General features: G+C 43.0%; 1 protein-coding gene across 5 annotated transcripts in view; it reads right to left on the bottom strand.

The window, feature by feature from the left end:
• The window catches only part of DAGLA (diacylglycerol lipase alpha), a 54,830-nt gene that overhangs the window by 34,958 nt on the left and 6,892 nt on the right, over positions 1–12,980 (bottom strand). For 2 of the 5 annotated variants that reach the window (XM_085855320.1, XM_085855319.1), the window contains exons 3-5: positions 10,881–11,092; positions 1,660–1,761; positions 168–306 (exon numbers count right to left, since the gene is read on the bottom strand). In XM_085855320.1, coding sequence (XP_085711446.1) covers positions 168–306; positions 1,660–1,761; positions 10,881–11,092 — 453 coding nt within the window. Of the gene's footprint in view, positions 1–167; positions 307–1,659; positions 1,762–10,880; positions 11,140–12,980 lie in introns of all 5 variants that reach the window. The other 3 variants (XM_085855324.1, XM_085855323.1, XM_085855321.1) reach the window with 2 other exon arrangements.

Below are 12,980 nucleotides of genomic sequence, written 5' to 3' on the forward strand. Positions count from 1 at the left end.
GGGTTCTATGCTTCCATTTATCAATATGTAACACATTTTCCTAGGAGACTATATCTGATGGTCAATTATCCAAAGCCAGCTAAACACCACTTTTAGATATATTTTATTTTGGAGGATAAGTGGTGGGGAACAGGAAGGGATATGCCTGAATATCTCATTCCACAAACCGCAAGCTGAAGGTGGTGAGTGAGCGCTGTCTTTGTCGGCGGGCCTGGAGCCTCACAAATGTGCGCCCCGTTGAGTCAAAAACACACACCACCGTGACGCACACACTCAAGATCACCAACCAGTTACATGTGACGATCCCTGAAGCACATAAATATCATGAGTGGTGATGGTGGTAGTGGTAGTGGTGGATGGAAGACAAGGAGAAAAGTTAACATGTCATCCAATGGTTTAACCAACCTATGACTATTGGAGAAACCAAAAAAAAACATTTACCATGCCATCTCAAGTATTGGAGGACTATAATTAGCTACTTTAGTCACTATTTGAGGAAAACTAGGTTTGGCAGTGGCCCTCAAAATGGTCGCTTGGTAATTTGGTCCATGTTCACCACCTGCTGGTTGACCGTCTGACAAGTGTGGAGACTCGAGAGTGACACGTTTGGCAACATCTGATGAATCTGATGACGCCTCATTAAAAGAGCTGCTCGACATCAAATTGTAACAAGTGTGCGACAAAGCCAAATGTTTTCATCAAAGTTCACAAAATAGATACTGACTTTTATTTCAAATCAAAGTGTCTGTTATAATCGATGCCTTCAGTTCCCAAACCTATCAGTTTTCTTATACCAGCACTTACGCCTTCCTTTTTAAAGTAATCTCACTGTAGTGGAAGTGGTTGCGTGAACTTAACAACAGATTGCAAAACATCGTGTTCCAAGTTGTGTTTTGCATTATGGGGTACAGGTGGAAGTCATGGACTTTAATCTGATGATTTTGGCATGTGAGACAATACCTCCCACTAAAGAAGTCTCAGGCCTTTTGATTATGTCATGCACAGTGTTGTCAAGGAAACCAATGTTGTTCAGAATAACTGGTTGCTTCTCTCATGTGGCAGATCAGAGGTGATTGTGTAATACGTGGAAATAGCTTGCATTTCCTATTGTCCAACAAAATTCCAAAATGATCATATAATTTATTGCAGGAAGCACGACAAAAATCATTTGTTTTGTTTATCCCAAGAAGACTGTCATTGCATGTAGATCAGTCCAGGTTGGGTAGACATAATAATCTCTTTGAGAAGGTCATTAATAAACCACCCATGTCTTTACCAACAATTGAGTTGCTTGCACCAGAAGTTACAAGTCTCTCCCACAAGGTCACACGTGGCTGTGTCTGTGTCTGTCTGAAGGCAAGTGCGGTCTAATTTTCCATCTGCATGCGAGTGTATGATTTGTGTAAAAACTCTACCAGAAGCCTTAAACCCTGTAAAAAAAAAATTAAAAATTGTTAAAATACTTTAAATTTCAAAAGTAAAGATTTAAACATACATTACTTGCCAGACGTTTCTATGACACATCCGGCATTTTGATTTTGAGTGACCGACAATTTTAATTTAATTCATTAGCAGAGCAATAATGTTTTACAAGACTTTTACATTGGGAAATGCCATGAAGGTCAATTAGGCATAAATGGATGAGGAAGTGACACTGACCGACAGTAATAGACCGAGCAATACGATCTTCACATGCAGAGTACCATTGGAGTATCCACAGCAACCCAACCACAGAGTAGACCAATTCTAAGAGCAGGATCCCTGTTAGAGGAAGGGGTTGTGTACCATAGAGGAAAAAGAAAAAAAGGGTTTTGCACTTATAGATTATGACTATTAACATGATGCAGATGAGGAGATGAAAGAGAGTCAATTTGAAATGGCTTCAACTGAGATTGAATTAACAATGCAAAGGACAGCATTACCTGTCCATTACGTCATAATGCTCTTTCGCACAATGTAATGAAAGCAATACAAGCAAATCAGATCAGTAAAGGGTCATTTTGGGCTGAGCCGATATCATGAAGCTCATTATAATTTATGTTTACACATCTCTGACCTTTTAGCAATCCATTAGCCCAAACATCTATAATATATGAGAAAGGTTAGCAGCAGTGCACAATGCAAACAAAACCCCTTGGTGAGTTAAAAATATCACATTATAAATGAATTCCGATTATACTAATGATGTGTGTGTGTGTGTGTGTGTGTGTGTGTGTGTGTGTATATATATATATATATATATATATATATATATATATATATATATATATATATATATATATATATATATATATATATATATATATATATATATATATATATATATATATATATATATATATATATATATATATATATATATATGTACAGTCATGGCCAAAAATATTGGCACCCTTACACTTTTTTCAAGTATTGCACCATTTCTTCCAGAAAATTGAAATCAAAAAATATTTTGGTATCCACATATGTATTTGTTTGGTTTGCAGTGGAACAAAACAAAAAAAATGGTGAAAAAAATTACTAAATCTTAGCTTATCCCACATGGAAATCATAAAATGGCCTGGACAATATTATTGGCACCTTTTATAAGTTGTTATAAATAATTACATTTCAAGCAGGTGATTCTCCTTTACTTTGGAATTGAACTCACCTGTGGTGAGTTGCAGGTGCCTGCAATATAAAAATCACTCATTCAACCAATTTGAATAGAGAAAAGGAGACATTCTACTGTTTTGTGTCACTGTGTGTAGCGCAATGATCATGGACAAAAAGAAAGAAAACCAGAGCATTGTCTGAGGTCAGACACAAGATTGTAGCCAAGCATGGACAATCTCAAGACTACAAGTCCATCTCCAGAGACCTTGATGTTCCTGTGTCCACCATACGCAATGTTATCAGGAAGTTGAAGGCCCATGGCACTGTAGCCAAACCCCCTGGATGTGACCGCAAAAGCAAACTTGATCGAAGATTTCAGCGAAGGATTGTTCGAATGGTGGACAAAGCACCTCGATCAATTGCCAAACAGATTCAAGCTGACCTTCAGACGCAAGGTGCAAAAGTTTAAACTCGCACCATCTGCCGCCAACTCAATGAAAGGGGGTTCTATGACAGGAGACCCAGGAGGAGAGAGAGAGAAGAGAGAGGAGAGAGAAGAGAGAAGAGAGGAAAGCGGAGAGAGGAGAGAGGAGAGAGGAGAGAGGAGACGAAAGCCTGACTAGAGTTTGTCAAAACACACCTGAACAGGGCAAAATCTTTCTGGGAGAATGTCCTGTGAGAGACCAAATTAAAGCTTTTTGGTGAAGCAAATCATCTCTATGTTTACAGAAAACAAAATGAAGCCTTCAAAGAAAAGATCACCTTCCTGACAGTCAAACATGTAGGAGGTTCAGTGATGGTTTGGGGTTGCTGTGCTGCCTCTGGCACTGGGTGCCTTGAACGTGTGCATGGCATCATGAAATTAGGAGAACAAGACATTTTGGAGCACAATGTTCAATCCAGTGTCAGAAAGCTGGGTCTCCGTCGAAGGTCATGGGGCTTACAGCAGGACAATGATCCCAAACACACTTCAAAAAGCACCCAGGAATGGTTCAAGACAAAATGCTGGACTGTTCTGAAATGGCTAGCATCGAGTCCAAATCTAAATCCCATTAAACACATGTGGGGAGATCTGAAAACAGCAGTTGGTAGAAGGTACCCGTCAAATCTGGGAGAACTGGAGCAGTTTGCACAAGAAGAGTGGGACAAACTGCCAGGAGAGGTGTAGGAAGCTCATTCATGGCAATAGGAAGTGCTTAACTGCAGTTATTTTGTCCAAAGGTTGTGCTACCAAATATTAAGTCAAGGGTGTCAATAATTTCTTTTCTTTTTATTTTCTGATTTAAAAGGATATATTTAGTTCTGAATCAAAAACAAAGGTTCTGTAATATTAACAGTGCAATAAAGCTGACCAAGGCACAATCTCGAGTGGCTCCATATCTCGAATTGTTTGGAATACATTATTCTACATGTGTACCAATTTTGGTGCTTTTATGCAAATTTGAACAATTGATCTTAAATATCAGACTACGCTGCTGGACTATGAGAGATAGGGTTAAAAATGATATACTGTGGAACCCTGACATTCGTGGATTCAACATTAGCAGAATCACACGCCGCTTCTACTCTCCAAACAATGGATGGAGGCCCTCAATATCAGACATGAGATCAGGGCCGTCATATCTCGAGCTAATGGCAGTCTGCCGATGGAATCCAAGGCCAACTCCAATCTTGGAGGACTGACTTCCTCCACTCTCATAGCCAACCTGTGGCTCTCAACGGAACCCTTTCATCTCCTCTACCTGTCAATGCTGGAGACTCGAGGCAGTGTTCTCGGCCCCATCTTATTTCTAATCTTCATCAATGATCTCTCAAATCTCTGGACACTCCTCTTTATCTCTTTGCTGATGACTCGACTTTCTGCCATGATATTTCTCATCCTTCTGACAGAAAGGCAGCAGTCTCTTCCCTCTCCTCAGACCTAGACAAAATAAAATCACAATCTGGTCAAACACTTGGCATACGTCTTTCAATCATGAGAAAAATCTACATATATAGAATATATTGTTGCGGATCCGGGGTGGCGGGAATCTGACCCGGTCCTAGGTGCCAGCCTCGCCACCGCCGTCTCCGGGAGTCTATAACGCCGGCCAGCTCAGCAAAAGCCTCGGGTCACACGTCTTCAATCGCAATCCCAACGTAATCCTGTACCTTACCAGTTGGGGAGATAGAACCCCTAGTTTCAGACTGGCTTTGTCAGAGACGGAGCGGAGTCTACCAGTCTGTAAGAACTTTTTGGATTTATATGCCAATCGAACGGATCGTTCCTCGACGCGACACGCATTAATCCATAGCGGCAACTGCATACAAATTAACCAGATTTATTGGGGACATCAGGGATCACAACGCAAGCAAAAAATACAATGGTTTTATTAACAATCAACCCGTTCTTAACTAGGGGACCACGGCTAAAGGTTTCGAGGGGATTCTACGAAATATGCCTTGTACAACACGTAACAAGCGGTGGTGTCCACGGGTTCAAACTCCCACTGGAACGCTCCGTGCAGCAAGATGGCGGTGCAGTACTCCTGCTCAAGTCACCGCGTGCGCGGTTTCCGCGTGTTCTGACCTCGCGTAGGGTCGAAGATGGGCCTCAGCTGATCTCTCTTACGGTCCAGCACACAAATCCCGGCCTTGCCTGTTCTCCAGACGAGGTCAGAGTTCCACAGGCGGGTCGGCAAACGTGACGAGCCGTGAGGTGAGCAAGGACCGTACGAAGGTCCGGCGTCTCCTCTCCGGCCTTCCCGCCTCGAAGCCCGACTCCCGCTTCGTTCTCTCAGTGCCTCTCTCAGTCGAATCACCGACATGCAGGTCGGTTCAGCGTCTCTCCCTTCGACATACATCGCGCCTCGAGAGCGGCTGTTTTCACACCCCGATCTTTTGTTTCTCCTCTTCCCTTTCATTCGGCAACTCTCTCTTCAAACTGAGAACTCCTTTTTCCTTAAGTTTCCTTTTTACCAACCCCCTCTCCAGGCGACTCAGTGACCAAAGGCTCCGCCCCCTCGCGTCACTTCCTTTCCAGGCCACACCTCTTGCTCTGGGCCACTCCTCTTCCGTTCGTACAGGAGAGGAAAAAGAATCATCTCTCGTTTCACCACCGTGTGAACATAAAACACAGTCTTTTACACCTCTCGACACACACATATCGTCCCTTGTACCAAACAACCTATCTATACATGAATTTAATGGGGGAACTGGGCTAATCCTATACTTAGTAATCCCATTAAGGGCCATTTCCGTAACAATATATATTGTTGTAGATTTCCGTCCGCCGGCATGCGAACGACCGCGTCTAATCAATAGCGGTCGCTTCGCCCACCGAACGGACAATCCAGTTGCGGCTTTCCGGATCAACGCCGGAAACCAGCCACGGGTGTGTTTTTAACCACACCACAACCTTGTCCACACTCTACCCACGCTGCAGGGTTCGATCGCCAAATCTTCGATTTACCTAATTATTCGCGCGGGTAAATTACCGAGAGATTGCACCTCAAAGGGACCGTTTGGAAACGAGTGGCTTAAGTATCCCGCTTCCTTTTGGGATAACCGAGCAGGGTATTATCACGCAGTCCCGTTGGACCCGATCACTTTATCAGCTATTTAAAAACCAACTATATTGTGAGTGCAAGATGGCAGCTCAATTCAGGGAAGAGGACGCAACGAACAGGTTTACATTCACACAAGGACATTTATTATAATAAAGCAAGTATGCAATTAAACAAGGCAAAACACGTATGCAATTATACAAGCAACAAAAGCACGACAAAAGAACTACGACCGTCTATACGAAATGCAATGCAAACATTTACAGCACACAAAGCACTTAACAATTTCCAACTTATTAGACGGGCCCACGGACACGCGCGCGCACGCACGCACGCACGCACGCACGCACGCACGCACGCACGCACGCACGCACGCACGCACACACACACACACACACACACAAGAAATGGTGGCAGAGGCCTTTAATAACGGACTCCAGCTTGGAGGACAGGTGTGCTGAAACCCAGAACCTATCTTGAACCTCTCCACCTCATGTGGTCTTCAAGTTGTTCGGACCCGGGCTCCAGCGAGAGCGAGCTGGATCCAATCGCAGTGAGCCGCGATCCTTCCCGAGCTCCCGCGAATCCTCCCGCGCTTCTCAACACGTGCTGGTGAGACGAGGCGCCAATCCTTCCCGTCGATGCGTCGCTTCCCCGAGGAACCACCTCCAAGAAGAGGTCGATGAGTCGCACAAAGCCGGGAACCAAAATGGAGAACAAAGAGCTCCACAAACCAAGAAGAAAAAGCCACCACACGCAGCTCGAGCCGAGCGACCAGCTCAACTCTGTTCCAAACAAAGCAGCTCAAAGCAAAAAGCTCTCCCGAGCCAAACAGAAGCCGAAGGCTCACTGAACCACCAAAGCAAAAAGCCTCCAAAGGCCGCAACCCTAACGCAAGCCAAGCAGGACCCGACGGTCTGCTGAACGACTACTCTCTGCCGAAGCAAAAAGCTTACTACTCCAACTCCGAACACGAACAAAGAAAAAGATCTCCTCTTATCCTTCTCCCACCCTTCCCCCGCTCCCGGCGTGACTCATGACTCATGCCCTCGTGCTCCATCCCCCACTCAACCACGGGTGAGAGGGAGTTGTTGACATCATGAATCACGGGACGGCAGGGTTCTTCTTCCTCTTCGCAGAAGAGGGGGAGGGATGTCCCCATTGTTCGATCCCTAACTATTAAATCAATCGGCAGCGGATCAAATCGATTTCTGAACATTTAAACAATGAAAGGTGAGCTATCTAGGGAACAAGCACTTATCGACATAGCTGACTAAAGGAACCTGTATGTTGTGTGCAATCGCATTCCAAAATTCGTAACAATATATACTGTATATATGGAATGTACTGCAAATCCTCCCATTTACTTTCTCACCAACCCTCCCAAAGAGGTTGTCACTAAAACTCTTGGGTCTCACTCCCAGCTATGATCTCTCTTGGGAAAACCACATTTCAAAGTTGGCCTCCAAAGTGAGACGCCAACTGGGCATCCTCCGTGTGGTTCCATTTGAAATGAGTGAAAGGAAGCACACACGAGAGAAAGAATTGATACTTGTGGCATTTTCTACAAGTGGGAGTGCAACAGGGAATAATTTATTTGATTTTGGTGAAGATCTGAATCTGGAGCCGAGAATGTTTTAAGTGATTCTTCATCGCGAGATGGGGGCCAAAAACGATATACCTGTGGCATGATATTTCAAAACTTTGTGAACAGATGACAAAACTATGTGGATGTGAGTTGGTTAGGTGACGAGAACAAGCTGATCAGATTTTGGTTCGGTTCCGGATCCAGACCCAGCCTTTCAGTGGGATACAAAATGTACTGTTCAGCTTGGCAGAAGTATGCGCTCCACCGAGTGCCATTCTCGTTATTTTTGTAATAACAATCCAGCAGAAATAATGAAGGACTAGCCAAACCCACGCTCTGCGCAAAGTTTCTAGAGTGAGGGTTCATTAGGACGTCAATATATCCAGTGTTTACAATGTAATTTATAGAATTTCTTTACATACAATGTTTCTTGTTACATTTTTTGTGTCAAATGCACCTTCTGAGGTAGTCAGCATGTGCAGAAGAGGGTTTTACATTGCTATTTTTTTGCTAAGGGACGCCGTTTTCTAGGAGTGGCATTACGCCTCTCAGCGGTGACGGTCTGTCGACGACAGACGTAATGACGTCAGCGAATGACCGATGATGTCATGACGTCATTTCACCTCTCAGCGGTGACATCACACGTCGCCTTGCAAATTAATGTAAAAATTAGAAAATCACCAAAAATTCCCAAACCTGTCCGTCTGGCACGATCTCACATAGCCTATGCTGTACATTAGACCACAGAGCACCCATATGCCGAAAGTGGCGACAATCCGTCTGGCAGTTTCGGAGGAGATACGTCCACAAAATATGGCTTAGTATATTAATATAATAATGACCAGACATGGATAGATTCCATATTATGATTTCATTTCTGTTCAGATTGATTTATTATTGAATGTATATACATTTTCCAATTCACCAAATGCTTGATCTAAATTGGCCTCCATAATTTTTAAAATTTGGACATAGAGTTAGTTACCTTCCCTTTAGCTCTTTCTATTTACTGTGTGACACACAGTTTTTCTCATAGCTCTTTCTTTTATAATTTGATCTATGGTCAATCATATTAAATACACAATTTGGTGTCTGTCTGACCATCTGTCTGTTTTTTAGAACATGATACATTTGGTGGTTATTTATCCAATCTCAACCAAACTTGACAGAAGGCCTAAGGGTCACACGGTGGAGGTTGTATCGACTTCATTTGCACGCACACACACCTGTGTAAAGATCATAGGCCACCTTGAATGAACGTTTTTTATGTCACATTGGCATATTTTGATAAATAGGTGTCATGATGATCATGCTTTAGTCAAGAAACAGAAATGAATTATATTGTACAATATTAATGAATGGAATTTCAATACTTGATATGACCATCCTTTTCATGCAAAACAGCAGATATCAGTTTTAGAATGCTTTTCTGGAGAAATTCCATTGAGAGGTTGTTCCATGTATTCTGCAGTGTTTCCCATAATTTGTCCATTGATTTTGGTTGTACTTAGATTTTTCTCCTGTCCAAGTAATCCCAGACAGCTTTTATGATGTTAAGGTCAGGACTTTGAGGGGGGCCATTCTTTCCCACTGATTAGCATTCCAACTTTGATGTTCTTGGGCATATTTAAGTCTCTTGGCTTCATAACCTTTAAGCAGAGGGCTTTTTCATAGCAACTCACCCATGGAGACCACTTTTGATGAGAGACCTGACAGTACACAAGTCCACTTGAATCCCTGAAATCTGTGCCAGTTCTTGTGTATGTTCAGCACTTGATTTTTTTCTATTTCTTAAGGAACCTTTCTTTAAATATTGCTTATCTGTTTTGCTGAGTTTCTTTGGTCTTTCAATCCATACTTTATCTTTAACTTATCTGATGTCATTATGCTTCCGTATTGTTGCTTGAATGCCACATGTGGAAATCCCTTTTGTGGGACATGATCTCCCTCGGAATTTCATTCTTGGTGTAAAACTATTATTTTGAGTCTTGTCATGTTTGATTTCTTGGGCATGGAGTGGGTTTATATTACCTGTAAGAGAGAAATTTCAAATTGGTGAAAAACTAGAAGGGCACACTTCAATGTCGTGACGTCACCAGATATACCTCTGCCCACGAAAGAAAAGAAATGACTGCCGAACCACGTGACCGATGTTGTCATTAAAAAAAAAAAATTTCCCCCATACAATTTAGCCCTAAATGACCCTCAAAATTTTTCATACTGATCGGATAAAGCATTCGACATATGAAATTATGATGTCATAACAAAGCCATCTATGACGTCATCAAAAAAAAATCACACTTGTTTCCCATGTAGAGTACTTGACATGTGCAAAGTTTCAATTTTTTTCCATGGAGCATTTTCAGAGATACAGAGGTCCATAGTTTTTGTCAGGAGTCATAAGCACAAAACGTAAACTGTTCAGCCTAGCATAGGTATGCACTCTACCGAGCATGTTTTAGTGCAGTGCTGAAGATTGGGATTATTAAACAAATAAAACAAATGAAGCCTTGAAACATCCCTAAAGCAATGCAGAACTGTTTTGTTAACCACACTTTGAGGTATGTGTGCATCTCGAACACAAAGCATCGAGGTCTATGGTGGATTAAAAAGAAGACCGATATCCCATTGGGTTTGCCTTTTTGGTGTAGTGTTCCTATTTAAGCACTTCACTCATGATGCTGAGATCCCAGGATAAAATCCCAAATACTGTGCAGATTTGCCCACAGCTAACCAGCGTCCTTACATTCGTGTAGAAGTACATCAATGTGTCCTTATGTTATTATCCTACGTGTCATATACAAGTACGTACAAGCTGCTACGTGAACGTTAGGATCAACATTAAAAAAGGAAATAATGTTCAAATATAGTTTCACGAATGAAGTGGTGATGACAATGTACTTACAAATTTGGATGCAAGGTAACTCGAGAGAATAATGAATTAAAGATTTGAGAAGTTGAGCCGTTTGACGAGCAACTTGGATGAAAAAGAGGTGCATGATAGAGGTAAAAGATGATGTTAAGATGGAGGTATAACTAAACTAAAATAACTATTTAATGAGGTTGCTTAACTATGAAGATGTCAGGGAATTGAATTAATAAGAAAAGAGGCAAAAAAAGCAAAGAAAACGAGGAAGATTCATACTACGTACCAAAGCGAATGTACAGAAGGTAAGGCATGGCTGCCCTGGGGCGTGTATATAGGATGGAACCCCTCATGCTGACCCAGACTAATGCACCTTCACTGGCTGAGCTGCCCAGCAGTACCAGCAGGTATCCACGGCCATGGGCAAGTAGATCTCGTGGACAGTTACGCGTTGGGTCAAAGGGCACTCCAAAAACCACCACACTCAATATCACCAGCCTGAGCCAAGGCAAGGATTTGGGATATCCTCAATAAGGAGGACAAACCTGGCAGCATGGAAAATATGCAGGTATTCATTGCAAATAAATTGGAAAACAAGCAAGTTTAGTGACAAGGAAATTAAACAGAGAATCGGAAGCCAGGTCACAGTCAGTGGGTACAAAAAAAGTTTGTGGTCACAGTTCGCCAAGCCATGGTTTCGAAAGCAAGGAAGTATGAAGACATTGGTAATGGAGTTGTGGCTTAGAATCCAGGCTTTGACAATAGATTAGACTTCATTTCATCTTTATTTGTGCTTTTTGACTCAAGTAGCATTTCATTTGTCAAACAGAAACCTTTTCACAGCATGTCCTCGACTCACTCGTTTTCTTTCTGAGTTATCACTCCTTACCTCACATTTCCCACCCCACCCTATTGAGATGACTTTCCAAACTAAATATATTGTTTCTTTGCGGAGTTTACGGGCCTCAACTGCGATGACTGTTTTATGAGGCTCTCTCAACAACGGTTTTCGAACATCTCCCTCCACACCTCTGCTTGTCGATTCTAGACAGTGCCTGGGAGTCATCTATCTGTCTCTATCTCTTATCTCTCAATAGTTCATACCTTCACACATCCAGCTTCTTCTTCTTCCTCTTTCGGCTTGCTCCCGCTAGGGGTCGCCACAGCGGACCAACTGTCTCCATTTCGCTCTATCCTCCACATCTTCCATTGACACTCCAACCACCCGCATGTCCGCCCTCACCGCATCCATGAACCTCTTCTTTGGCCTTCCTCTTCTCCTCCTGCCTGGCGGCTCCATCTTCAACATCATCGTCCCAACATTCAGAGTTCCAACTCTCACCTCCACACTTCTACCCTTCCCTCTCTCCCACTGCCTCCGGACTCGCCTTCCCCGTCTCCTTCTCCTCCTTCGCCCAGCAGTAGCACAATTTCCACTGGTACCCTGCTGACCACCGGTACCGGTGGCGGTCGTTGGTAACCCGGGCCTCGACCGATCCGGTATGGAAATTCGTTTTGTTGTCCGCATAATGATTTGGCATAGGTTTTTACGCCGGATGCCCTTCCTGACGCAACCCTGGTCGCCTCTTACGACACACAGGGATATGGTACACCTATTCTAACCGGGGCATACACCGGGCCCAGTACAACTGGTGCTCATTTCGCCGACCTCGGAAGGATGGCAGGCTGAGTCAACCCCCTGGTGTTTTCGACTTGGTTTATATATATATATATATATATATATATATATATATATATATATATATATATATATATATACATACATACACATTATATAAATACATATATATATATATATATATATATATATATATATATATATATACATATATATATATATACATACATATATTAATTCAGTGTCCCAACGGGGCTTGAACTCAGGACCTCTTGGGTCCCAAGCCACTGCCCTTACCACTGCGCCAACACCAGGCTCTTCACACATCCAGCTATGATGTCCAATTACCACTGGGGAGCTCGTTCAATACCGGCAACACTTGCTGCAGCCATTCTTATCATTGTAACCCATGTCAATTAATCCCAGGGTTATCTTCTGAAACTGAGAGCCCATAAATCATAGCGGACTATCTGTGGAAGGTTTGTAGGTCTCTCCAGGCCTTTCCCAATCCCTTTCAATCATTTAAATTTCACTCCATAACTTTCCACAGATGCTCCAATGGGCCATCGGGTGGCAGTACTCAATTCCAGGCCGTGCGGTGTGAGACCCATGTCCATAGACAAGCCTAGCATGGGCGATCTCCCCATGCTAGTTGCCCCAGAGCATCAGGAAGAGGCTGCTGGACCACATGCCTGGGCAGTCACTTCCTTAGGCCCTCACTGGCCCTTGGTGGTGCAATCACCAAGA

This window comes from Eptatretus burgeri, chromosome 14 (genome assembly GCF_056783735.1).
Source record: "Eptatretus burgeri isolate ZD-2024b chromosome 14, Ebu_testis_v1, whole genome shotgun sequence".
NCBI lineage: Eukaryota > Metazoa > Chordata > Myxini > Myxiniformes > Myxinidae > Eptatretus > Eptatretus burgeri.